Source organism: Zonotrichia leucophrys, chromosome 2 (assembly GCF_028769735.1).
Source record: "Zonotrichia leucophrys gambelii isolate GWCS_2022_RI chromosome 2, RI_Zleu_2.0, whole genome shotgun sequence".
Lineage (NCBI taxonomy): Eukaryota > Metazoa > Chordata > Aves > Passeriformes > Passerellidae > Zonotrichia > Zonotrichia leucophrys.
Window position 1 is genome coordinate 246,848 of NC_088171.1, and position 27,436 is coordinate 274,283.

The 27,436-nt window shown below is 60.0% G+C and overlaps 1 protein-coding gene across 2 annotated transcripts in view; it reads right to left on the reverse strand.

Annotated features, from left to right (window-relative positions):
• AGAP3 (ArfGAP with GTPase domain, ankyrin repeat and PH domain 3) overlaps positions 1 to 26,067 on the reverse strand; it is a 115,708-nt gene extending 89,641 nt beyond the window's left edge. For both annotated transcript variants that reach the window (XM_064703683.1, XM_064703684.1), the window contains exon 1: positions 25,690 to 26,067. In XM_064703683.1, coding sequence (XP_064559753.1) covers positions 25,690 to 25,969 — 280 coding nt within the window. In that variant the 5' untranslated portion in view covers positions 25,970 to 26,067. The remainder of the gene's footprint in view (positions 1 to 25,689) is intronic.
• Between the last annotated feature and the right edge of the window lie 1,369 nt (positions 26,068 to 27,436).

The window sequence follows — 27,436 nt, forward strand, 5'->3', positions numbered from 1 at the left end:
CACTCATACCTCAGGTGCTGCCCCCAGGTCCTGGAGAAAGCCAGAGGCAGCCCCAGCCTGAGGGATGCTGAGCCACAGACCCTGCTCCAGGCTGACCAAGGGTTTGATGTCTCCTGCTCTCACTTTGGCACGAGGTTCCCAGCTCTGACCCCTGGAGCAGCCCCTGCTGGAAGCAGCTCCCCATGCCAAGCATCTCCATCAGTGCTCCCCTTTACAGACCCAGTGGCCCAAAGAGCCTACCTGTGTCTAACCCAGGCACTCTGGGTTCCTCCCCAAGGCCTCTGCACAGGGGCCAACCACCAACCACAGAGAGCAGAAACCCCAGGAACTGAAAGCCACAAGCCACAGCCACAAGGGGGGACGGAAGGTGCAGGTCCTGCACCTGCTCCTCTGCTCCCGCCATCCCCTGAGGCTCCCCTGCTGCAGCCACGGACACCTCAGCCTGCAGGCTCATCCTCCCAGCTGGGAATGAGCCTCAGGAGGGACCACGGACACCTCAGCCTGCAGGCTCATCCTCCCAGCCGGGAGTGGCTGCCACGAGTCACTCCAGGGCCCAGCAGGGACCAGTCCCTGTGTCACTGCCCAGCTCACAGCCTCGGCCCCAGCAACCTGCACCTCGTGGCTCCCACCAACACGGAGGGCCAGTGGGGCCCGAGGGGTCCCAGCACGGTCTGAGGGGTCCCAGCAGGGTTCGAGGGGTCCCAGCACAGTCCCAGGGGTCCCAGCACAGTCCCAGGGGTCCCAGCAGGGCCCAAGGGGTCCCAGCTGCCTGACCAAGCCCCAGCAGGGTCCAAGGGTCCCAGCAGGGTCCGAGGGGTCCCAGCAGGGTCCGAGGGGTCCCAGCAGGGTCCGAGGGGTCCCAGCTGCCTGAGTCACAGTGGGGCCCCTGCCTGAGGTGACCACAGAGAGCAACAAGGCAGACCTCAAATCCCCCAGCACCAAAACCAACTTCCCATGTGGTCGGAGCAAAGGGGATGGCTTTGAGTGCCACACACCACCTGGGGTTTGGCAGGGAGAACCATTCTTGATGATTTTTCCAGGATCCAATACAGACACTAAATGCTCACAGGAAAGGAGGGACCCCCAGGAATGCCCCCCGAAACCTGCCTCAGCCCAGTCTATATTCACAACTACACACTGAGGGCCCCAGTTCTTGGGCCACTTCACACATCTCATGTTGACCATTGACTCTTCCAGTTTCTTCCTGAGGTCACTCTGGACTAACCCAAATACCACAGAGAAGCCTCAAGGTATTATTTAATCACTAACACCTTTCTGTAATCCCACTGCTCGGAAACTGTTCTCAATGTCATGGAAAGCAGATCCCATCAAACTACGTCACCCAGCACCCACATCCCTCCCCTAATTCCCCTCTAATTCGGATTATGTCAGGCACTCCACAGGAATCAGTATCAGCCTAACTGTATCCTAAATACCTGAGTCATCCCCGGATCCTGCTGAAGGCTGGCAGAGCATTAGCCCACTGCAGCCTCGCTCATCTTGTGACAGCCAGCTCGCAGGGAGCTCTGCAGCAGCTCTGGGTGCCAGCTGCCCAAAGCTGGGCCTCTGACAACACCTGGCCCTGGCAGCTGCTGCTCAGAACTGAGCAACCATTCCAGAGAAGGGATCCCACCTCTCCAAGCAGGGATGGAGATGCTCAAGCTGCACAGCTCCCCACAGCCCGTGTTTCAGACAGTACAAACGTCACAGCTAAAAACACCCCTGTTCCAAATAAACCCCCCAGTTCCCGACAGGCACTGACCGGCTGGAGGCCAATGGCTGCTTGTCCCACCTCTTTTGCTCACTCCCACTCCTGCTGTGTGCTCTGTAACACCAACTCTTCCTCTGTTTAGGACCAACCTGTGCCAGTCCTGCTGTTCGGATGCGCCACCACTCCATGTGCCAGGCTGGCTGTTGGCACAGCCTCCCTCATTAATGGGGCTTTATGAGATTTGGGCACAAACATGACATTCTTTGGATTGCTGCATTTGCTGCTCACGTTCTCTCAAGTCCTGTGGCTCTTTACTGGTTTTTTGGCTTTAGTGACACCACCCTCCAAAACCAAACGGCAAGGGGTGAGTTTTACCCAAACACCCTGCCCAGAACAGCTCCACATTTACAGGGCATTATGGGGGGTGTGAGGGATAGGGAACATCCTTCCCCATCTGCAGGCAGTGTGGTACTGGGGAAAGGGCTGGGATGGCTCCCAAGAGATGACCTTGGTGGAGATGAAACACGCTGGGGCTGCCCAGGGCTGGCACAGACCGGTACCACTGGTGACACCACGCCACCAGTGCCAGTAACTCCAGCACTCACTGCGTGCTGCTGCTCACCTCAAAATCCACAGCACAACTGGGGCACTGTGCAGGGCCTGCAGCGAGCCCCGGGCGAGGCTGTGGGGCTCACACCTCCACGGGGCTCTCTGGATGCAGCTGGCTCTGTGCTGTGCTGGGGAGGAGCTGGGGATGAACAGCACTGAACATCACGGCTACAGGAAGGGCTACCAGGGAGCAAGTGCAGCCACTAGGGTAGGAGGGCTGCCAGGGAGCATGGCATGCACCCCAGGGCCACAGTGTGCACCCCAGGGCCACAGTGTGCACCCCAGGGCCACAGTGTGCACCCCAGGACCACGGTGTGCACCCCAGGGCCACAGTGTGCACCCCAGGGCCACAGTGTGCACCCCAGCACCATGGTGAGTTCTCCAGGACCACAGTGTGCACCCCAGGACCCATCCCTCCCTGGAGAGCTCTGCTTTGGGAGGATGTGGCTGCAAAGCTCTGCCATGCTGTGCTGCTGGAAGGTCAGCAACCAGCAGACCTGCTCTGGCCAAGGCATACGGGGAACGTGGAGCTGGCTGGGCAGAGCCTGGGAGAAGGGACAGAGCCAGCGGCGCTCACACCAAGGCTCAGCTCAAAGGGACAGAGCCAGCGGTGCTCACACCCAGGCTCAGCTCAAGGGGACAGAGCCAGCGGTGCTCACACCCAGGCTCAGCTCAAGGGAGGCAGAGCCAGCGGCGCTCACACCCAGGCTCAGCTCAAGGGGACAGAGCCAGCAATGCTCACACCCAGGCTCAGCTCAAGGGAGGCAGAGCCAGCAGTGCTCACACCCAGGCTCAGCTCAAGGGGACAGAGCCAGCGGTGCTCACACCCAGGCTCAGCTCAAGGGGACAGAGCCAGCGGTGCTCACACCCAGGCTCAGCTCAAAGGGACAGAGCCAGCGGCGCTCACACCCAGGCTCAGCTCAAGGGGACAGAGCCAGCGGTGCTCACACCAAGGCTCAGCTCAAAGGGACAGAGCCAGCGGTGCTCACACCCAGGCTCAGCTCAAGGGAGGCAGAGCCAGTGGTGTTCATATCCAGGCTCAGCTCAAGGGAGGCAGAGCCAGCGGTGCCCACACCCAGGCTCAGCTCAAGGGGACAGAGCCAGCGGCGCTCACACCCAGGCTCAGCTCAAGGGGACAGAGCCAGCGGTGCTCACACAGAGGCTCAGCTCAAGGGAGGCAGAGCCAGCAGTGCTCACACCCAGGCTCAGCTCAAGGGGACAGAGCCAGCAGTGCTCACAGCAAGGCTCAGCTCAAGGGGACAGAGCCAGCAGTGCTCACACCAAGGCTCAGCTCAAGGGGAGGCAGAGCCAGCAGCGCTCACACCCAGGCTCAGCTCAAGGGGACAGAGCCAGCGGCGCTCACACCCAGGCTCAGCTCAAGGGGACAGAGCCAGCAGTGCTCACACCAAGGCTCAGCTCAAGGGGACAGAGCCAGCGGTGCTCACACCCAGGCTCAGCTCAAAGGGAGGCAGAGCCAGCGGCGCTCACACCCAGGCTCAGCTCAAGGGGACAGAGCCATCGGCGCTCACACCCAGGCTCAGCTCAAGGGGACAGAGCCAGCGGTGCTCACACCCAGGCTCAGCTCAAGGGAGCTCTGCCTTCATGCAGGCCAGGTCTCACAGCTCTCACAGGCAGTGCTGCCCCAGCCTGCAGCCCTGGAACTACAGGGGAAGAAGGTGCAGAACAACTATGGGGTGTGTGACAGGCACCGGGAGAACAACATGAAGCAAGGAAACCCCAGCAGCTCAAAGCATTACTCAAGGTGGCAGAAACAAAGGGAATGAGTGGCAAAAGGACCTTAAAATCCCGAATGTCCAGCTGCCCACTGCCCACAACAGCAGGTGACCGATGAGGAGTTGAATCATCAGAAGCAAACAATTCTGATTTTACATCTGGAAAAGTAAGCTGCAAGTTCTCACCACTCAGATGAAATCCTGGGGCTATTCTCAACAACTCTATGAAAACATTTCCCACAGAAGCTGTGGCTACCCCATTCCTGGAAGTGTTCAAGGCCAGGTTAGATGGGGCTTGGAGCGACCTGGTCCAGTGGAGATGGGGTGAAAGTGGATGGGCTTTAAGGTCCCTGCAAACCCAAACCATTCTATGATTCTGTGAACATCAGTTCGCTGCTCAGCAGCAATCAAAGAGCAAAGAGGGAGCCAGCCATTAGTAGGTAAAGAATGGAGAACAAGAGAGGGAATATCCCAACACCCTCGTCCTGACCCACAGTCCCCACCAGGTAGCAAGAGGGGCAGGAGATGACTGAGAGGACAGGGGCAGCTGCTGCACAGGGAGCCTGGAAAGGAAGATGGCAGAGAGGAATGAAGTTTTCCATGCCGGGAGAAGAAAGGAAGAGGCCACTGGGGAACAATTTGTTCACTGTCTCTTCCGAAGCAGGAACTTGGGGACATCACATCCAATTAAGCAGGTCCAAAGCAGGAGATTTTCTCACATAAAGCATCACTGTGAATGTCTCATCAGGGCTGCGGCGGCGCTCAGCGAACACGCGCTCAAAGGACGCGCGGCCAAATCCAAGGACAAAAGCTCCATGCCAGGCTACAGGGACACAAGAGGCGGCTCTGGGCACAGAGAAAGGCACAGCCCACGCTCAGCAGGGCAGCAGCTCACAGGGCAGGGGCAGAGGAGCCCCTGGAGCCCCCTGGCAGCAGCAGAGAGGGACCCCTGCCCCTTGTCCCCATGCACACACTGAGCCCCAGCAGTGCCACAGTGGGGCTGTCACACCGTCCCCACGGCCAGGCCCAGGCTGCCAAACCCACATTCCCACTGACATTTTCCATGCTCGCTCGCTCGCTGCATCGCGATGGTATTTATAGAAGTTTCAGCAAAAGCAATTCAGACACTTCCCAAAAGCAGGCTGGGGAAAAACACGGCAGCTTGGCCAAAGCTGTACATTTTTCCAGCTTTGAGTGAGGGACTGAAGAGCTGATCAACCTCCCAGCTCCAGGCTGGAGCCAAGCACTCTCGACTTTGATCTGCCAAGCCACACCGGGCTCTGCTTGGGGCCCAGCAAGTGCCTCCTGCATCTCCAGTCCCAGCAATGCTCAGATGAAATCCTGGGGTTATTCTCAATAACTGCATGAAAACATTTCCCAGAGAAGCTGTGGCTAACCCACCACCCCTGGAAGTATTCAAGACCAGGCTGGATGAGGCTTGGAGCAGCGTGCTCTAGTGGAAGGTGTCCCTGCTCATGGCAGGGGTTAGGACAAGCTCTAAGATCCTGGGTTCTATGACCATGGTGACTGCGGGAGTTCACTCCAAGGCATTACCTGAGACAGGGAAGCAGGAGAAACGCCAAGGCCACTCAGCCAGATAAGAGTCTGGTGACCTGGGAGAGGCGGGCTGCACACCCCAGCTCCCCAGCCTCCCGAGAATGGATCTGCTCTGCAGAGCCCAGCTTGCCTGGGCAGCTCTGCAGGGAGAGGCCCTGCTGAGCCCCCAGCCCCATGTCCCACTGGCACCACACCCTGTGCAGGAGGGTGCCAGAATCAGAGTGGGTCCCACCACAACTCTTGCTCCTCCTCCTCCTCTCGAGCTGAACCCCAGCCATCTGCGGTTTACAGCTCCAGCTCTGATCCAGCACCCTCGGCTCTCCCACAGCATGCAGAGAAATCAGCACTTCTAGTGCCCAAGCCACCCAACCTACTTATCACTCCTACTTGAGCCCGAGGCCGCTGACGATGACGAGAGCCTGGGGGAGCACTCAGGTGATGTCACCTCCACCCCTGACACCCCATCAGCCAGCTCCCCCTCTCCTGGATCCCACCGTTTCCATAGAGGACAGCCCACTCAGCTGACACAGAACGGCGATACCACGGCTCCGTGCACCTGAGGAGGCTCTGCCAGGGTCCCTGGGCAAGGCAGGGACCCAGACTGCCGTGTAAGGGCAGCTGTGCGCCTCCCCTCACAGAGACACAATCCTGGGAGCAAACGAGGCCTGCAGCTCCCAAGGACCAGAGAGCTGCCACCTCAGCCTCACATCTTAATCACAAGATCGTCCTATTTCCATGGAAACGGCAGAATTAGAGACTTCGATGGAACGACAATTACCAGCACTGGGAATTTCACTGTTAAACCCATCACACTCCATCCCCAGTGCCAGGAGAGGAGAAGGCACTGACCCACACCACTGCCTGCACTAGCCCCAGCAGCACGGCCAGCCACGCTCAGCTGTTTGCTCCTGCCTCCTGCAGCAGCCACTGGGCTCCAGAGAGCCTCCCAGGGCAGCACACAGGGGATGGGAGCTCCCAGGGGCTCAGGGCAGTGCCGACCCATCCGTCAGCAGCCGATGCTGGAGCACACACAGGCATCCTGCTGACCACGGCTTCCCTGGTGCCTGGGCAGCAGGAAAGGCTTTGTGCGCTGTGAGTCACTCAGGGACGGCTCCAGGCCCTTCCCCTGACGCAGCACAGCCCCACTGTGGCTCTGGTCAGCCCAGGACAGCGTGGAGCCGAGGTGCCAATTACCATCACTGGCACCACCCCACCAGGCAGCCACGAGCCTTTCCTGACAGCAAAGCTGGCAAGGACCTGGCAGCACACCACGGAACTGCCCAGACTCATATCTTGGGTTTGCAAACACCACAATGTAAACTGCAGCCCTGGGAGCACCAGCAAAGCTGCTGAGGCAGAGCAGGGGAGCTCCCTGTGCCCAGGAAGCCCTCAGCTAACACAGACACATCTCCCAGGAGAGGAGAGCTGCCCCTGTGTCTTCTGGCCAGACAGGGGTCCACGTAGAGAGGTCACTGCCCAAATCCCCTCCACGTGCTGCATGCTTTGGCCCCACTGTGGCCAGCAGGACCATCAGCTGGTGGGCCCAGGCCTCCCCTGGCTGTTACACCCAGCCCAAGGACTGAAATTGCCCAGCCCAGCTCTGATCGTGTACCCCTACACAGACCAACAGAGAGTGGGCAATGTGCCGTGGAGAGGAGTTTTCCATGGCACGTGCATTCCAGTGCCCTGCCCGTGCCTGGAGACAATGGACACCTGGCCATGAGCAACACTCCTGCCACGATTACAGACACACTCCCAAAGCCCTTCCTGCAGCTCTGCACACCCATGTTCAACCTCAAGGAAAGCACCTTCCCACACACAGAAAACCCCAACCCAGCTCCAAGAGCCCAGACCTGGGCAGCTGGAGGGATGTCACCTTGTATATCGGAGTCTGTGGGACACAGCAAGTGCCTGCTCCATCAGGAGCTCATGTGGAGCCATCCCCACCCTCAGGCTGGCACAGCTCCAGGGCTGAAAGTACTTCCCCAGCTGATCTCCCATGGAAGCAGGGTGTGCTCCGGGCCAGACTCTGCTGCAGCCTCTGGAGAGAACTCCCAGAGCACAGCTGCACTCTGCCTGTGCAGACAGGAACCAGCAGGGCTGAGGCACTGTGCCCTCTGATCCATCCTGAGACCACAGCACCGGAACCCTGCAGCCATCCACCAGTGAGCCTGTGAGCGCCCTGAACCCTGCAGTCACCACTGAGCCTGCAGACCTGAGTCACATGACTGAGCACCCTGAACCCTGCAGTCACCCATCACTGCCTGACCTGCAGTCACCATCACTGACCCTGAACCCTGCAGTCACCCATCACTGAGCCCCTGAACCCTGCAGTCACCCACTGAGCCCCTGAACCCTGCAGTCACCCATCACTGAGCCCCTGAACCCTGCAGTCACCCACTCGAGTTCCCCGTGGACAGCACCACTGCCGTTCACCCATGCATTGGGGACCTGAGGACGGAACGCTGCAGGACACCGCCCGAGGAGGGGACAGGGCTGCAGGACACACGGCCAGTCACTGCTCGTGCTCACACATGCCTGGGGAGCTGCTGAGGAGGGGACAGGCTGCAGGACCCCCGGCCCTGAGGAGGGGACAGGCAAGCTGCAGGACACCCGGCCCTGTCACTGCTCCGTGTCTGTCACACATGCTCTGGGGAGCTGCTGAGGAGGGGACAGGCTGCAGGACCCCCGGCCCTGAGGAGGGGACAGGCTGCAGGACCCCCTGCAGTCACCCAGGGCGCCGGGCTCCCCCCTGCCCGTGCTGGGACCACCGGGCCCATCTCCAGCCGCGCTCCTGCTGTCCCTCCCGCCCTCGGTGACTCAGGAGCGGAGCCAGGGCACAGCAGAGGCTGTGCTGAGTCACAGCGTGGCCGTGACTCACCCTGGCCACGCTGGGCCAGCACAGGCAGCCACAGCAGCAGCTCCAGCTGCAGCATTGCTCACACACTGCTGCTGCTCCTGAGGGCAGCGGGCAGCGCACAGAGCTGGCAGTGCCATGGGCAGGGGCTCCCAGTGGTGCCCCAAGGACGCAGAGCAGGGGCACTGTGCCTGTCCCCAGACACGCTGGTGGCCCTGCTGTGGGGACCCTCATCGCTGTGCACCAGGGGAGCCCCAGCCTGACCACAGCTGCCTCTGCCCTGCTGGCTCTGATGCCCAGCCCAGGGCTCACCCCGTGCCCCACACACCACTCGCCAGCCTCAACATCCCCTGCCCTGGGCATGGGGCAGCCCAAGGGCCAGGCTGTGCCAGAAGCACAGCTTGTCATGGACTCACACAATCATTGAGGCTGGAAAACCTTCAGAGACCATCAAGACCAAGATTTCCTCAGCACTGCCAAGGCCACCACCACAATCCCAAGTGCCGCATGCACATGGCCAGGGCACAGGGACATGTCATTCAGTGCAGGGGGACTGAGGGGCCATACCTGCCCTGTCCCGCTGACCACTGCACCCTCCTCACCTGGAGAAAGCTGCTTGGCACCTACTTCCATAATAAAGTAACCCAAATCCTCAGTAACTGCTCTTGTTTTACTGTGCCACCTAAATCTGGCACTAAATATGGCCTCTGGGAGCAGCAGAAGTAGCTCAAGGAGAGGAAGGGACGCTGCACTGGGGCCAGCGCTGTGAGGAGCCCACAGACACAGCCACGGGCACGGGGGAGCCAGGGACAATGGGGGAGCAGCAGCAGGACCCTGGAGACACCTGGAGAGGAAAGGACAGCCTGGGTGCTCCCAGGGCAGCTGTGCCTGAACCGTCCCTGCAAGCGCCCAAGACCAGGCTGGACACGGCTTGGAGCAACCTGGTCTGGTGGAAAGTGCCCCTGACCGTGGCAAGGGGGTAGAATGGAAGGGGATGTAAGACCCCTTCCAACCTAAACCATCCCAGGATTCTAAGCCCCAGCTCAGGCCTTTTGCTGTGGTTTGCATTTTTACACTTCCATAACAATTGATCAGACAGTCCAAATGCCAACACTTCATAAAAACACCAGGACAACAACTTGGCTGAAACTCCCGAACCCTCCTGGAGGCAACTGACATCCAAACTGCCCAAAAAAGGGTAAAAGGTAGGAAGAAAGAGGAGGAAACAGATGTCAATAAGATCTCGGACACAGGAAGCCTCAATAAAGGTGTAGGAAGCCGAAGGCTTCAGGAAAAGGAGTCTGTAACAATGCTGAGAGCAGCAGGAAGCGGTGTGTGAGCACAGACCTGCACAGGAGGCACGGCTGCTCCCCAGAGCAGGGCAGGACAGGGCTCTGCTGGGCCTCACACCACAGGGACAGCAAACACACGCACACGGAGAATGGCAAAACCACCCGCAGAAACAATTGTAAACACGGCATCAAAAAACATAACTTTAAATCAAAGGCACACGCAACCTGAATATGTTGGTGCAAGGAAGAGCGTAGAAGAGAGAGGTCACTCTCCTGCTCATGCAAGTTTTTAATAAATATTGAAATAACAGAGATATTCAGGAAAGGCTGGAAGAGAGCAAAGTGACCTCATATCGCCAGTATCGCCAGCAGCCCTTTCTGACACCAGAGCCTGTGGGAAGGGAGCCCCTGATCTCCCTTGCTGTCCCAGCGACTCCAGTCCCCAGAAAGGGAACCCCTGATCTCCCTTGCTGTCCCAGTGACTCCAGTCCCCAGAAAGGGAACCCCTGATCTCCCTTGCTGTCCCAGCGACTCCAGTCCCCAGAAAGGGAACCCCTGATCTCCCTTGCTGTCCCAGCGACTCCAGTCCCCAGAAAGGGAACCCCTGATCTCCCTTGCTGTCCCAGTGACTCCAGTCCCCAGAAAGGGAGCCCCCCAAGCCCCCACTGACACCACTCTCTGGGCAGGGCATGCAGTCAATGGAACTGGATGTTCTCAGACACCAATTCATGTTTCAGCTGACTGCACTCCTCCAGGTGGTTCAGGTGCTGCTGTTCAGGGTTTGACTGGACAGCCCTGGAGGTCCTTGCAGCCCAAAGTGATCCATGGTTCCATGACACAAACAACTCTGCCCATGTTTCCATGATCGTGTAACCCATTCCCATACAACACTCCCTCTACAAACCATCACTTTGCAAAGTCATTTACAACAAACACAGCGGGACCAGGCTCAGAAGAGCCAGAGATGCACATCAACAGGTAAGAGGATTCCTGGAGCCTTACCAGTGCTGTTGGGAAGCTTCAGACAACTGGGTAAACACTTCTATGATGCCAGCTCTAAGAGAGGTGAAATGGCAAATGCCAGGAATGCCAGGACACTCAGATCCCCCGGCCCCAAAGCACAGACCATGTCCTTTTGGGGCTGTTTCCAATTCAGGAGAACTTACTGGGAGACTGGGAACCCCCAGTGTGGATCCACATCAGCCCATCAGGAAGCAGCAGATGGACACACTGATGCACACAGGCCACACATGACCTTTAGGGTTCCTCCCAACCCAAACTCTGGGATTTCATTAAAAAGAGCAGCCAGCAGAGAAAGGAACTGGGTTTACAGTTCATCCAACTGTGGCTGGGTCAAGTGGGAGCACACTGCCCGTAATCTGATGATTTTCATTTTAAGAACACTGGATAAGGAAGAGCCATTAGAATTCTTTGAAGACCACACAAAATGAACTCATGAAGAGACTTCTAATGAGAGTTATGCAATTTACTTCCCAAAAAGAACATCAAGAGATAATTGATGATGAAGTAACAGTAAACTTCTCAGGGAACAATGTTCAGGTAACAAAGTGTTATTTAGTTATTTAGAAACAAGTGAGAAAATGAACTTTAAAACAGATGAATGTAAATTGGGAATTAAATGGGAACTATCACCAGCTGGAGGAATTAATGACTGGAACAACTGACTGCAGAAGCAGTGGTTGGGCTCCCTTCAGTTGCTGTCCCAGGAGGGTGTGAAGATCTCCAGGAATGGGGATCCAAGACCTTTCCAAAGGAAAAGTACTTCCCAGCCTGGATGGCAAAGCTGTTAAACTGATCAGGGGGATGGCAGTACCACCTATCAGTTCACGATACATGGCCAGTAACACAACAGACGCTCCAGTATCAAAGTCTGTGTTTGAAACCAAACCCCACAGAGCCTGCACACCACCTGACTAAGCCCAACACACATTTAGGCATTTTCTCCTCCAAGAGCAGTATCTCAGTCTCCTCACTCACCTCTTGTCACCAGAGCTCCCCAAACCCCTTGTGCAATTCCCTCCCTAAAAATCCCCTCCCAGACCTGCAGAGGGGCTGGCACCTCCTGCCATGCCCATTTCTCACTCGTGCCAGGCCTTGTGAGTCATTTTGTCCCTGATTTTCTCTTTGACTCTCCCCAACTCAATTTCCAGATCCACCAGGGCGCCCTTCAGCTGCCCCTCTGAGGGAAGCTGATGGGAGGAGAGGGGCAGGACAGATTGCCCACAGGCTCTCACAGTCTGTGGGAGGAAGGACAAACTGCAGGGACCCCACCAAGGCAGCTATTGCCCAGAGGGGCTGTGGATCCCCACCTCTGGAAGTGCTCTAGGCCAGGCTGAAGGCACCTGGAGCAACCTGGTCTAGTGCACAGCGTCCTTGGCCAGGGCAGGGAGTGGAACGGATGAGCTTTAAGGTCCCTTTCAACCCAAACCATTCTGGAACTCTATGATTACCATAGGCAAGATCTTATTGGAAGCAAATCCACAAGGAAAAAGGAAAAAGAAAAAGCAAAAAAAGGTTACAAAAAGCTGTTGGGCCCCTGAAGCAGCAGTGATGGCGCACACAGAAACCATCCCAGTGCAGAAGAAACCAGTGAGGTAGGAGATCAACTTGGCTCACCCAAGCTCCATACCGGGCTTGGCATGGGAAGGCACGCACAGGGAAACTGGAAATTAGGTCAGATTAATAAGGATAAATATAAAGGAGTGGCAGCAGCACCCTAGTGTGAGCCCAGAGCAGCCACACAAGGAGAGAGAGGTGACCAGTGACAAACAGCAAAAACTGGAGGCAAATCCCAGGCACATCAGGGACCAACGTAAGGACACAGGAAAGCTTGGCTGTTTAACAGGAGAGAGGGAAGACACTGAGGAATGATGCTCAGGACAGGGGAGGTTTAAACATCTTTGTGTAAGTCTGCATAACTAAGAGCAAAGAGGAGACCAGTACAGGCAGACCCAAATAACTCACCAAAACCTCCAGTTAAAAATGCAATTTCAGATGTTTTACATGGGCAGATGGTGACAGACCAAGGGGTGATAGTTTTAAACTACAAGAGAAGATTTAGATGAGATAGTAGGATTAAATTCTTCCCTGTGGGGGTGGGCAGGCCCTGGCACAGGGTGCCCAGAGCAGCTGCGGCTGCTCCATCCCTGGCAGTGCCCAAGGCCAGGCTGGATGGGCTTGGAGCACCCTGGGACAGGGGAAGGTGCCCCAGCCTGTCCTGGTACAGCTGCAGGACCTTGCACCTGGCCTTGCTGCACTTTGTGAGGATCCCATGGGCCCACTCCTCTGCCAGTGTCCCTCTGGATGCCCTCCCTGTCCTCCAGCCTCTCACCTGCACCCCTTGGCTTGGTGTCACCTGTGAACACACCTAGGGTGCCCTCAGTGCCACCCTCTGTGCCATTAATAAAGACATTAACCACTACTGGTGCCAGTACAGACCTGGCGTGGACAGTGCTCATTACTGGTTTCCATTTGGCCACTGACCGTAACCCTTTGGCCGCGGCCATCAGTGCCACTCCTCAGGCACCCAGCAGTCCATCACCAAACCCACCTGTCTCTGAATTCTCCCCAGCCTCCTGGGAAGGTGTCTGATGTCACTGACACGCCTTCATTCCCCTGGAGGACACACATCCCCACCTCGGGATCTCCCACGGCCCTTTTCTGTCTCACCGGGGGCCTGCACAAGGTTGTTCCTGCCTCACCTGCAGATTCTGGGCTCTTCTGGACCCTGAGGCTCCTCTCTCAGGAGCCAAACTGGCCACAACACCTTGTCCTCATTGACCCCAGCAATCCTTTTATCCTCTTTGTTCTCCTCCTGGTTCTCTACAGCTTCCTTCAGCAGCCTCAGACAGACCACGCTCACTCTCCACCTCCAGTGATGCTGTTTTTTGGGTGTCTCACATGGCTCTGCCCATAGCACCTTCCCTTCTCCTTCCACGCTTCCTCCAGCCAGCCTTTAATTTAACGCCATCCCTCAGCTCTGTGTGATGATTCATAGTTCTGCTTTTCTATTCCTGGACTGTCTCCTGTCCAAAATGAAGTCTCAGCTTCTTTTCCCCTCCAGCATTCCAAGTGTGCACCCACAAGCCCAAGGCCCACATGATTAAAGAGAGCTGCTGCTAATCCCAGCTTTGTCCCACTCCCCAAGCCCTCGCTGCACAGGGACTGGGGACGTCACTCAGCCCCTGTCTGGGACTTGAGGACATGACTCAGACAGCCAGAGTTCATGGATTCTCCTTTCCTTGTCCTCACTTCTTATCACACCAGCTCCAGTCCCCGACACCTCCTTGTCCCCAGGCCACACAGCCAAAGGCCCACAGTGTCCACTCTGCACTGACCACTGCTGCTGCTTTTCCCAAAAGGTGCCTATAACCCACAAACCCTGCCCCATCCCTATTCAGCCACAGCATGCTGCTGCTGCTGGAATGATTTCCCTGCCCTCCCTCCTCAGCTGCCTCTGAGTCCCCCTCCGGGCCCTCCTCCTCTGTCACGTCAAGCGCGAGCTGCGCGTCTTCCCCCTCCAAACACTCATTCCATAACAACCAGCCTGCCTCCACTGCCTCCCTCCCAAAGCCTGGCAGGAGCTCCCTTACAGCAAACACCTCCCTGCTTCCTCCTGTTTGTGCTTCATGCTGGAAAGGCTCTGTGCAAACCACCTGAAATGGCTTTATCCTCCTCTTTTAGAGAGCTCCTGGAAGCTCCCCCAAGCTCTGTGCCCACCAGGAACACCCAAATGACCCCAGGTGAGGTGGATGACCTGGGAGCTCCCTGTCCTGACACAGCCCCCTCACATGCTCATCAGCACCTGCCTCTCACTTTTAAATCAGCTCCAGGCCCTCCATGGCAAAGCTGGCCCTGTGCTGTGCTCCCTGCACTGGGCTGGACCAGGTGAGGCTCCAAGGGTGCCTGCAGTGAAAAACCAGGACCAGGAGCAGCTTCTCCCACTGAACCATCCCCCAGCAGAAGGGCCACGGTGCCATCAGCCCTGCAGCACCCACGTCCCATCAGGAGCAGCACTGGCCTCGGCCACCCCTTGCCATGAGCAGGAACACCTTCCCCTGTCCCAGGGTGCCCCAAGCCCTGCCCAACCTGCCCTTGGGCACTGCCAGGGATGGGACAGCCATAACTGTTTTAAGCAACCTGTGCCAGGGCCTCCCCACCCTCACAGGGAAAAATTTCTGCCCAATATCCCACCTAACCCTGCCTCTGTGCATGGGGAGCAGAATTCCCCCTTGCCTCATCACTCAAGTCCCCTGTTCAAAGGAAGGCCAGACCCCTTTCCCTACCACAGGAGTCACTGCTGGGGTAAATTACCCAAAGCCGCCCAAAACCAGGAGCAGGAGCCAGCGAGCACTGAGCCCACTGCAGGAGCCAGGGCCAGCACCCACACTGGGCACAGCAACCGGAGCCAGCAGCTGCCACCTGGAGCCCCAGCACCCACACTGGGCACAGCAACTGGAGCCAGCAGCTGCCACCTGGAGCCCCAGCACCCACACTGGGCACAGCAACCGGAGCCAGCACCTGGAGCCCCAGCACCCACACTGGGCACAGCAACCGGAGCCAGCAGCTGCCACCTGGAGCCCCAGCACCCACACTGGGCACACAGCAACCCGGGGCCAGCAGCTGCCGCCCAGAGCCCCAGCACCCACACTGGGCACAGCAACCCGGAACCAGCAGCTGCCACCTGGAGCCCCAGCACCCACACTGGGCACAGCAACCCGGAGCCAGCAGCTCCCACCTGGAGCCCCAGCACCCACACTGGGCACAGCAACTGGAGCCAGCAGCTCCCACCCAGAGCCCCAGCACCCACACTGGGCACAGCAACCCAGAGCCAGCAGCTCCCACCCGGAGCCCCAGCACCGACACTGGGCACAGCAACTGGAGCCAGCAGCTCCCACCCGGTGCCCCAGCACCCACACTGGGCACAGCAACTGGAGCCAGCAGCTGCCACCTGGAGCCCCAGCACCCACACCGGGCACACAGCAACCGGAGCCAGCAGCTCCCACCCAGAGCCCCAGCACCCACACTGGGCACAGCAACCGGAGCCAGCAGCTCCCACCCAGAGCCCCAGCACCCACACTGGGCACAGCAACTGGAGCCAGCAGCTGCCACCCAGAGCCCCAGCACCCACACTGGGCACAGCAACCCGAGCCAGCAGCTGCCACCCAGAGCCCCAGCACCCACACTGGGCACAGCAACCCGGAGCCAGCAGCTCCCACCCAGAGCCCCAGCACCCACACTGGGCACAGCAACTGGAGCCAGCAGCTGCCACCTGGAGCCCCAGCACCCACACTGGGCACAGCAACCCGGAGCCAGCAGCTCCCACCTAGAGCCCCAGCACCCACACTGGGCACAGCAACCCGAGCCAGCAGCTGCCACCCAGAGCCCCAGCACCCACACTGGGCACACAGCAACCGGAGCCAGCAGCTCCCACCCAGAGCCCCAGCACCCACACTGGGCACAGCAACAGGAGCCAGCAGCTCCCACCCAGCGCCCCAGCACCCCCACTGGGCACAGCAACCGGAGCCAGCAGCTGCCACCCAGAGCCCCAGCACCCACACTGGGCACAGCAACAGGAGCCAGCAGCTCCCACCTGGAGCCCCAGCACCCACACTGGGCACAGCAACTGGAGCCAGCAGGTGCCACCCAGAGCCCCAGCACCCACACTGGGCACAGCAACGGGAGCCAGCAGCTGCCACCTGGAGCCCCAGCACCCACACTGGGCACAGCAACCGGAGCCAGCAGCTCCCACCCAGAGCCCCAGCACCCACACTGGGCACACAGCAACCCGGAGCCAGCAGCTGCCACCCAGAGCCTCAGCACCCACACTGGGCACAGCAACAGGAGCCAGCAGCTCCCACCCAGAGCCCCAGCACCCACACTGGGCACAGCAACCGGAGCCAGCAGCTCCCACCCAGAGCCCCAGCACCCACACTGGGCACAGCAACAGGAGCCAGCAGCTCCCACCTGGAGCCCCAGCACCCACACTGGGCACAGCAACTGGAGCCAGCAGGTGCCACCCAGAGCCCCAGCACCCACACTGGGCACAGCAACAGGAGCCAGCAGCTCCCACCCAGAGCCCCAGCACCCACACTGGGCACAGCAACCCGGAGCCAGCAGCTCCCACCCAGAGCCCCAGCACCCACACTGGGCACAGCAACCCCGAGCCAGCAGCTCCCACCTGGAGCCCCAGCACCCACACTGGGCACAGCAACCGGAGCCAGCAGCTCCCACCCAGAGCCCCAGCTCCAGCAGGACAGCAGCTGGGAGCGTGGCACAGAGCCCCGGGCTGCAGAGGATTTCATCACACAGATCACATGGCCAGAACCAGATCGCACACATGACCCCGGGCAGAATTCCCCAGTGACTCAGCCAGGGCTTACACAGTGGAGATGCAGCCACACACCCTGGACAGATGCAAACTGCCCTCCCCTTCTTGCATGCCTCGAGCCGGGCTGCTCTGCTCTGCCTGGAAAGCTGTTTCCTAGGATTTGTGGGAATTCAGCAGCAGCAGGGTTTGGCTCTAACTGGACAGCAGGTCTGAAAGTCATCGAGGCAGGAGAGGTGAGCAGGCATGCAACAAGTCTTAATCACACAAACCTCCTTCTAGTCAGGAAGCAGCTAAAATTATCTTAATTTTTACCTTTCCCGCCCCAGGAGATTTCTTGCACTCACTACATCACTTCAGGAAATCCACCTGAACAGGCACCCATGGGATCCGTGCTCCCAGAGCTGCAGGAGGCAGCTGGAGGGAGAGGACAGGTGTCTCTTCCATGAAGGGCACTGCTGGCAGGAACACAACAGACATGGATTCCCAACCCTGCAGCTGCTGCACAGAGAGAGAACGACTTGCAGGAAGCCTTGGAGAACAATTTTAAAAGGAATCCAATGCCAAAGCAGGAAGGGGGGATCACAAGGAGAAAAGGCCTCCTCCTGACAGGGAGGGATGCAATAAGAGCATCATGGCACTGCTGAGATGCCCACCAAGTTGCCAAGCTGTGATCACAGGCTGGGGCAGCTCTGGCATGCCTCAGTTCCCAGCAGCCAGGCTTCTGTGCCAGCCTTCAGCCCACAGCTGCTCCTGCAGACCATGTGGTGCTGCCCACTCCCCCGACATCCACGCCAACTAGGAGGGGATTTCAGCCCCAAGGCTGTACCCACTGCCCCAGGCACCACCACAGCCAGCATTCCCCAGCACAGGACCCCCTATGCCAGCCAGCCCAGCTGAAAACACAGCTTGGGACCAGATCAGACATCATCTAGATCTAATTTGGCCACCCAAATTAAGCAAGCCCGATCACTAGCTCAGAACAACCAGCCTGGATGCAGCCACACCTGACATCCCCATCTCAGTGAGAGCCCAGCGGTGCCCAGCACTGGAAGGGGTCTCTGCACAAAGGGGTGATGCTCTCTCAGGAGCTTTGGGAAAGCTCCTGAAAGGGAACGGCAGCTGAATGAGTCACGGTAACCGCGCAAAGGTGCCCCAGCCCCACTGCTCCCACCAGGAACTCCCAGGCAGGGCCCAGCAGCTCCAGCACAGAGCAGCCCTCAACTGGAACAGGCTCTGTGCACGAGGCTGTCAAACTCCCGAGGCATCAGGGGTTTATGCTGAGACAGGAGTTACAGCAGCACTTCCCACAATGGCTGTGTTGGGGAGGCACAGCCACCAGCACTGGCATCACACGGACCCACAGCGAGCACAGGGACAGCGGCAGCGCCCGGCCAAAGGCACAGAGCGTGCCCCTGAGGCTGCCAGCTGCTCCCAGGTCCTGCCGGAGCACTGGCATGGCCAGGCTGGCACAGGGAGCTGTGCCACGATGGTGGCACGGCCAGGCTGGCACAGGGAGCTGTGGCACAGCCAGACTGGCACAGGGAGCTGTGCCATCACCATGGCACGGCCAGGCTGGCACAGGGAGCTGTGGCACAGCCAGGCTGGCACAGGGAGCTGTGCCATCACCATGGCACAGCCAGACTGGCACAGGGAGCTGTGGCATGGCCAGACTGGCACAGGGAGCTGTGCCACCACCATGGCACGGCCAGACTGGCACAGGGAGCTGTGGCACCACCATGGCACAGCCAGACTGGCACAGGGAGCTGTGGCACGGCCAGACTGGCACAGGGAGCTGTGCCATCACCATGGCACGGCCAGACTGGCACAGGGAGCTGTGGCACCATCATGGCACAGCCAGACTGGCACAGGGAGCTGTGCCATCACCATGGCACAGCCAGACTGGCACAGGGACCTCTGGCACGGCCAGACTGGCACAGGGAGCTGTGGCACGGCCAGACTGGCACAGGGAGCTGTGCCACCGCCGTGGCACAGCCAGACTGGCACAGGGAGCTGTGGCACAATGGTGGCACGGCCAGGCTGGCACAGGGAGCTGTGGCACGGCCAGACTGGCACAGGGAGCTGTGGCACCGCTGTCACCCAGCTCAGAGCAGCAGCCAGGCCTGTGCCTCCCCCAGCCCCGAGCACGCTGCCCCCTCCTCGTGCCCACAGCTCCAGCAGCTGAGAGCTGACTGAACCACACCAACACCGGCCTGGCTGCTGCCAGAGCAGCTCCTGATCACAGGGATGGGGAGGAGGAGCTGCCAAGTGGGAAGAGCTGCACTGTCCCTGCCCGTAGCAACCACGCTGGTATTGGATCAAGGGAACTGGAACTGCAGCCACAGAGATTCCCAATTCTCTCCTGACCCCACCTCCAATCCTGTTCTTCCCCTTCACATCCCAGTTTTCCTCTTTAGCCACAGTACCGAGTTCTTGCCCCCAGAGCACAGCCCCTGCAACTCCATCCTGCTCAGCTCCCAGCCATCAGGGCCATCCTCCAGCCTTCCTGCTGCAGCTCCACCATCTCTCCCAGCTCCTATCAGTCATCAAGGAATGGCCTTTTCTGATTCTCCCCCAGGACCAGATTCCCCATCTGCAAGCTCAGAAAGGTGTGAGCTGCACCTGGTGAAGATGCCTACAGATGACTTGGGCACACAAAACTCAATAAAAACAGGGGATGTATTTGTTCAAGCGTGCTAAAGGCTCCTTCAGCTGCGCTTTGGCTCTTGCCCATCACTCCTGGGGGTCCAACATCTCCCATTGCACCAGAATGTTCTCCAGGACTCCTTCCAGGCAGATCCTTTAGCTTGTGCTGCTCATGCACTGGCACCACGAGATGCTGAGCAGGGCCAGCCCTGCCAGTGACCTCAGCCAGGCAGGGGTGGAGCAGCCAGGGCTCTCCCTTGCAGCAGGAAGGCAAGGCAGCCCAGCAAGCCTTTCCCAGTGCCCCTGGAGCCTCTCCTGGAGCTGGCCCTGAGACCAGAGCACCCTCACCCAAACACAGAGAGCAGGGCCAGAACAGGAGCTGCTCCGAGAGCCGCAGCCCCTCTGCTCCAGAGCCAGGCTGGGATGTTCACCTGGAGATGCTCACCTGGAGAAGAGAAGGCTCCAGGGAAACCTTAGAGCTCCTTCCAGTGCCTAAAGAGGCTCCAGAAGAACTGCAGAGGGACTCGGGATAAGAGTGACAGGGCAAGGGGGAATGGCCTCTCACAGACAAGAAGGCAGGGCTAGATGGGATACTGGGAAGGCATTTTTCCTTGTGAGGAAGCCCTGGCACAGGCTGCCCACAGCAGCAGTGGCTGCCCCATCCCTGGAAGTGTTCAAGGCCAGACTGGATGGAGCTTGGGGCAGCCTGGGACAGGGGAAGGTGTCCCTCCCATGGCAGGGGGTGGAACAAGATGGTGTGCAACCCAAACCATTCTCTGGTTCTGTGATTTGCCCAGCCTCGCATTTTGTGCTCTTTCAACCACCTTTGCACGTAACTTCCAGCAAATCTGGAGCCCCCAGTGCCAGTGGCCATTACCTGCACGCAGGGGTAATGCAGCACGAGCCACAGAGCTGCCCAGGATGTGCCCAATGGCTTTGGAGTGTGCAGCTCCCCCCACGGCACCCCAGCACCATGGCCTGTGGTTTCCCAGCCCTGGGGAACTCACAGGCACACACAAACAGGGCAGTTTCTGCAGAGGTCATGGAATTAGCAGGAAAAAGCTGGCTAAGCAGAACGCTCTCCTTCCCAAAGGGTGTAATTTACTCGAGGCTGATTCAGCAGAGCCAAGACATGGTGAGCCCTGAGTGCAGCCTGGCAGTGTGGGGCTCCCCCAGCACTGAGGAGGGTCCTCATCTTCCTCCAGGAGCTCCTGCAGCAGTGGCAGCTCCTGCCTCAGTCTGCTCTGTGAATCAGCACATCAGTTCCAAAAGGTGTTGGGAAAGGATGGAGCATGGAGCTGGAGGACTGGCGCTGGAACTGAACAGAATGATGAACTTCAGCCAATTCAGTTCATGAGAAACAGAGACAGCAAAGTGGCCTCAGTAACTGGTGCAAGTGGCTTTAAACAGGAAAATGCCCAAAGTATCAAAGCAGTCCTTTCGAAGAGGGAAATGCAGAAAATACCCAGGATGTTGGAGATGCCAGCTGGAAAAGTCAGAGCACTTACTGACAGCAAGACAGGTTATGATGGAATAAACTCCTGAGGCACAGGCCCAGGTCTGTTCCTCCAACAGGCCTCAGCCTAAGGCCTTGTTTTTAAGGCTAAAATCCTGGGATGGGCTGTTTACACCAAGTGACCCAATGGTCCAGCCAGCAGCCAGGCCCTGCAGTGAGGCACAGCCAGCAGTGGGGCAGCCCCTGCCTGGCACAGCAGACGTGGAGCTCATGGACATCCAGGCTGCTCCCAGCCACCACACACATTCTGCAGGGCTTCCCTCATCCCCAGCCTCTGCCAGAGCAGCAGCAGCTGGAAACTGTAGAGGAGAGCTTGCCCTGCTTCTTAGACTGCAGAGAGGAACCCACATGGGTCTAGAGGCAGGTGGGAGAGGTGAGGAAGGACAATGAAGGTTAAAAACGTGCTCCAGGTAAAGCTGACTACAGAGAGGTTCCTGGTGCTGCTCCCTCGACACCAAGTCCTCACCATGGCTCAAACCTCCTGCAAGCTCTCTCAGAGAGCTGAGCTTTAGGTGGGCTGCAAGGCATGTGCACAACCACAAACGTCAGAAGAAAATTCTCATCATCTGGCAGAAGCTCTGTTGAGCGAATCTCACCTACTTCTTATCTCCCTTCTACCTCTCCCTCCTGCCTTCACGCCTTTGCACCCCCAGAAAACCCCTGTGCAACCATCTCCTTGGTCCCACACCATCATCTTTGGCTATTCCACCTTGCTGGGGCTGTGTCTCCCCGCTGCCCATGGGTCTGTGCTGGCTCCTGCAGCCCCTGCTGCTGCAGCCTGTCCTGCATTCCCTCAGGTAACCCCCGCAGCAGAGACATCGCTCGTGCTCCTCAAACCCACGCTCTGGTCACTGCTCCAAGTTCATTTCTAGGAAAGAAATTAGGTACTGTGCAATTACTGCTCTAATTACAAACTCTATTAACACGGTTCTGTCTGCAGCCTGTCCCAGAGTCACGACGTTGGAGGCCACATGCACTGCGAGCAGGGCTGCACCAGGTTGGTATGGTTCTGCTTTATGCAGATATGAAATCTTTTATAGAACTCAGCAGCTTGCAGCAGTCTCCACAATTTGGCAAGGAAAGCAGCCTGGGATGAGGGAATCGCTTCTTGCAAGCCCCCTGAAAATCTGTCCAAATTTGGTGGTTAGAAGCTACCAAAAGCCTCCAGGTCCTGCCTGTGATGCAGCTGATGCTGGCGACCAGCCCAGCCCCAGTGCCCCATCTCCTCCCAGTGCAGCTCAGCTCCAGGAGGAGACCAAAACAGAGCACATTTCCCTTTCCTCCCGCAGTGGCACCATGGATGCTGACCCATGAGCTGGCACAGCTGGCTCTCACCCCACTGCGGGCTGTGAACTTCCCAAGAAAGGCTCGTTCCCCAGGCCTGGGGGCTGGCAGGGCTGCAGCAGCCCCCCAACACCCACCCCAGCCCCCTGGCACAGCCACACTGTCACAGACCCCCCCTCCATCCCCCAGTTTTGTACAGCTCTGCCAACAGCCCCAAATCCACTGCTGGCACGTTTGTGGTGACACTGGTGGTGACACTGGTGGTGACATCCCTGCAGGGACACTGGTGACACCCTTGTGGTGACACCCCTGCAGGGACACTGGTGGCCCTGGCCCAGGGCAGGCAGCTTGGACCCCCTGCCCCACTGCAGCACAGTACTGCCTTCCACCTTTCCCCTTCAAAAATGAGGGAATTGCCTACAGGAAAGGAATCTGGAAGGATGCAATGAGGAAGTCTTGCAAGACCCAGTGCCCAACTTTCAGGAAATTGAATTTGGGGTTTCACTGGCAACTTCCGTCATGGATTTTCAGACCACAAACCATTGTTCCAGTCACCAACTCTGATCTTCAGATCAGGAACATCAACAAACAAAACCCTCTTTCAGACATTTCTGTATCAAGCCCCAAACCTGCAGTTTAAAAGGAAATCCCCTTCCAGACCAAGGCACCCCATGGAATCATAACATCTCCAGCAAGGCTCTTCCAGCCGTTAATTAACCCCTGTTAATTCACTCACACACACCTGGTAACGGGTCACAGGCAACTGTGTAAACACAGCAGAGGTTTCACCAGGATCAGGACTCATCCCAGTGCCTGGCAGGTATTAAGGGAATGCAGACAACAAAATCTGTGGGATTCCTGCTACAAATCCAGAGGGAAGGTGCAGAAGAGACAGGATGGGGCTGTGGCTTGAGCAGGCAAAGCTCCCAAGGACGTGCAGCCTGTGGCACCATCCACACCACAGCCCTGGACACGGGTGAGCCCCGTGGACACGGGGGAGCGGGGCAGCCCTCAGCCCTCGTTCTGAGGACACAGGGTGTTTTGGGAAGCCCGAGCAGCTCGGCAGCAGCAGGCAGGAGGCCGGTGAGTGCGTTCACACCTTGCCAGCAGCACAGGAACCACGCAGCAGAGGAGTTGCTAAGAGACGCGCGCCTCCCACCCGCGCCCAGCACCCGCCGCGGGACACACAGCCCGCACCCGGGGGGCTCTGCAGGGGCACAGGGGCACGGTGCCCGGGAGGGCTCTGCCCACAGCGGCGGCCTGGCTGGCAGCACCCCGGGCACAGCCCCGCCGGGTCCCAGCTGGCAGCTCCTCTGTGCCCCAGCACAGGAACCTCGCTCATGGTAAGACCATGTCACAGTGATCTCGGGGCTCCCACCACAGCTGCCATCAGAGGCACAAAGCAGGGAGAGCTGCAGGGGCCCCATGGGAACAGGCACAGCACAGTCCTCCTCCACGTGCCCACTGTGATTCCCCCAGCTGGACCGGTGGGACCCCCACATTATCAGAGTGAGCCACTGCCACCCATCTCCATCCCTGAGTCCCTTCGCTCTTCTCCTCCAGTTCCACCAACCCAGCAGCTTTCTGTGGCTGAAGACCTCCACAGAGGTGGAAAGGCCTCTCCAGCCTCAGCACAGGGTTTTACATCCTTCCTGTCTTAACCCCACTGGGTGTCCTTTGTCCTTGCACCACGAGGCCAATAAATACGTTCCTTCAACCCTTTTCTTTCTTACAGGCCTGACTCTTCTTTCAGGCCACGTTCCTTTCCTCCTTTCCACAGAAACCCAAAAGGACCACAGAGGGATGCAGGCCTCTGGAGAGGCAGCCAGGCTGCTGCTCACATGCAGCATCACCATGGTGGCCAGCACCCCTATAGTGGGGTCACCACTCCCCAAAAGCACCTCGTGTGCCCCTGCAGTGACATTCCTGGCATGAGGCAGCAGGAACGGAGCTGAGCACACTGCCACCAAGCTGAGACAACAAACCCCACGGCAGGGAAACGGCAGCACCGAGCTGGACCGGGGCTGCTCACGCAGCCAAAGGCACCCGCGGCCCTGCGTTCCCTGCTGCGGGGCAGCTGCAGGAACTGCAGGGCAGAGGGACCCTCGGGCTGGGGGCTGCAGCAGCCTGCCGGCCCACGGCGGCTGAGCACAGCTCCATCAGCCTTCCCCTCCCCTCGGCTCCACCGCAGACACTGGCCCATCCCGGCCTGCAGCTCCACCCCAGCCCCCCTCCATCTCAGCCCGTCGGCTGCGCCGCGGACCCTCAGCTCCATCCCAGACCCCCGGCTCCATCCCTGTCCCCCAATTCCACCGCAGCCCCTCGGCTCCACTGCACTTCCTCAGCTCCATCGCAGCCCCTCGGTTCCATCCCCATTCCTCAATTCCATCGCAGCCCCTCGGCTCCATCCCAGTCCCTCAATTTCATCGCAGCCCCTCGGCTCCATCCCAGCCCCTCGGTTCCATCCCAGTCCCCCGGCTCCATCGCAGCCCCTCGGCTCCATCCCAGTCCCCCAGCTCTATCGCAGCCCCTCGGCTCCATTGCATTTCCTCAGCTGCTCTGCAGTTGCTCGGCTCCATCCCTCCCCTCGCTGCCGGCTCCCGGGCCGCAGTGTTCTGCATTGCTAATGTTAACGGGCTCCGGCGGATCCGTTCCCGTCGACGCCGAGCACAAGCCCCCCCGCCCGCCGCCGGACCAGCGCCCGCCCCCGCCCGCCGCTGCCGGCAGAGGCCGCGGGCGGAGTCCCCGGCCCTGCGCAGGCCCGGCCGCGACCACCATCGCTGCGGGGCCGGCCGGGGCGGGGGCGGTTGACGAGCGTGTCCGCTCCGCTCCGCTCGCTCCCTGCCTGCCGCCCGGCCCCCGCAGCCCCGCCGAGCCCGGGCCCGCGGCCGGCGGCGGGGGCGCAGCCCGTGAGCCCCGGCCCGCGCAGGCCGCGCCCGGCCCCCCGCGCCCCCGGCCCCGCCGCCGCAGGGCCCGGCGCGATCCCGGCGCCGCGGGCAGGGCCGGGCCGGGCCGGGCTCCGCCGGGCCCCGCGGGCGGCAGCGGGCGCAGGTGCAGCGGCGGCGGGGACAAAGGCGGCGGCGCGGGCGGGCCGCTCGGTGCCCGTTCCGGTGACCGCTCGGTGCCCGGTGCTCACCCTCGATGGAGATGACGTGCTCGCGGATCTGGCTCTGCAGCGCCAGGTCCTCCACGCGCTCGATGAGGTCGTAGATCGCGTAGATATTGGGGTGCACGGACTCGAAGCGCCCGATTTCGGCGCGGATCGCGGCCGAGTTGGAGAGCCCGAACTGCGGCGGGGGCGGCCCGCCGGGCTGCGGCCCCGAGGGCCCGGGCACGGGCACCGGCACCGGCCCGCCCGGCGCCGCCAGGCTCTGCTGCTGCCCGGGGCTCTGCCCGGCGCCGCCCGGGAAGTTCATCGCGGCGGCGGCACGGCCGGTCAGCGGCGCGGCGCTCCGGGCAGCCGCTGCATGGCCGCAGCCGCGTCCGTCCGCGGGTCCCCGGGCTCCGCCGCCGCCCCCGCCCGCCTCCCGGCCGCTCCGCCCCGCCCCGCCCCGCCCGCGTCAGCGGGACCGGCCCCGCGGCGGGCGGGGAACGGGCCGGGCAGAGCGGGGAGCGCAGCGGCACCGGGAGGGGACGGGGGCACGGGCAGGGCGGGGAGCGGAACGGAACCGGGAGGGGATGGGGGGCACGGGCAGGGCGGGGAGCGGAACGGAACCGGCAGGGGACCGGGGCACGGGCAGGGCGGGGAGCGGAACGGAACCGGCAGGGGACCGGGGGCACGGGCAGAGCGGGGAGCGGAACGGAACCGGCAGGGGACCGGGGCACGGGCAGCCCGAGGGGAGCGGGGGCAGCTGGGACCGGGAGCGCAGCGCTGTCGGTGCCGGTCCTGCCCGCCCCGCCGCGGCCCCTGCTCGCTCGGCACCCCGGTGGTGGGCATTGCCCCCTGCCCGGCTCCCAGAGTGATGGAGCTGCCCAGGGCACCAGCTTGGTGCCAGTCCGGCCATCTCGGGGGATGCTGCTGGGCAGGGACTGGTTACACCCCTCCCGTTGTGCCCATCCCTAAATCAGCTGGCAGGGGGTACCTGGGGCACAGCAAGGCTCTGGATGGGCACAGGGCTGGCAGCCCCTGGCAGCACCCTGGGGGCCAGGGAGCTCGCTGGGGCATCACAGCTGAAGTCTTCCAAATGGCTGAGAAACGTTAAAAAAAAAGGGCCCTGGCAGATTAAATAAAAAAGTGGAATTTGGAAGAGGAGAAGGAACAGAATCTGAGCAGCTGAGAGAACCAGGGTTGCAATGGATTTCTCCCTCAGTCCCACTGGGACCAGTCACGGTGTGCAGCAGTGCTCCAGTGCCAGGGGGCTCAGGGGGCAGCTGGGGCTGGTTCCCACCCTCTGCCCTCTCTGGGTGACGGTGGGAAGGGCTGGAGGAGGAGGAAGAGGACGGCAAGGAGGAAAGGAGGAGGAGAGATCCCTGGGAAGTTTCCAAATGCCCCCGGGCTCTGGAATCCTCTGTGACTCCTCGGCAGTGGGTGCTGGGTGTGTGGGTGCGAGAAGCACCTCCCTGCCCTCTTCCCCTCCTTCTTGTGCCCTTCCAGGATTCCTTGAGTGCGTCCCTACTGCCTCTGCCACGAGAAGGGGTTTGCTAGAAAACAGCTTTTATTAGGGTTTTTTGAAAGCATTTAGAAAATCTGTATCTGTTACAGCACTGAGCTCCCCTCACCCTGCATGCTCCCTCACCCTGCGTGCTCTACCAAGGCTCCCAAAGGTGTTTGGAAGATCTGTTGGTCACAGCTCTGCTCAGCAGGAGCTTCCCTGGCCAGTCTGAGGGGATTACATCCCACCACCCCAACACAGCAGTGCCTGGCTGTGCAATGGCCTTTCTCA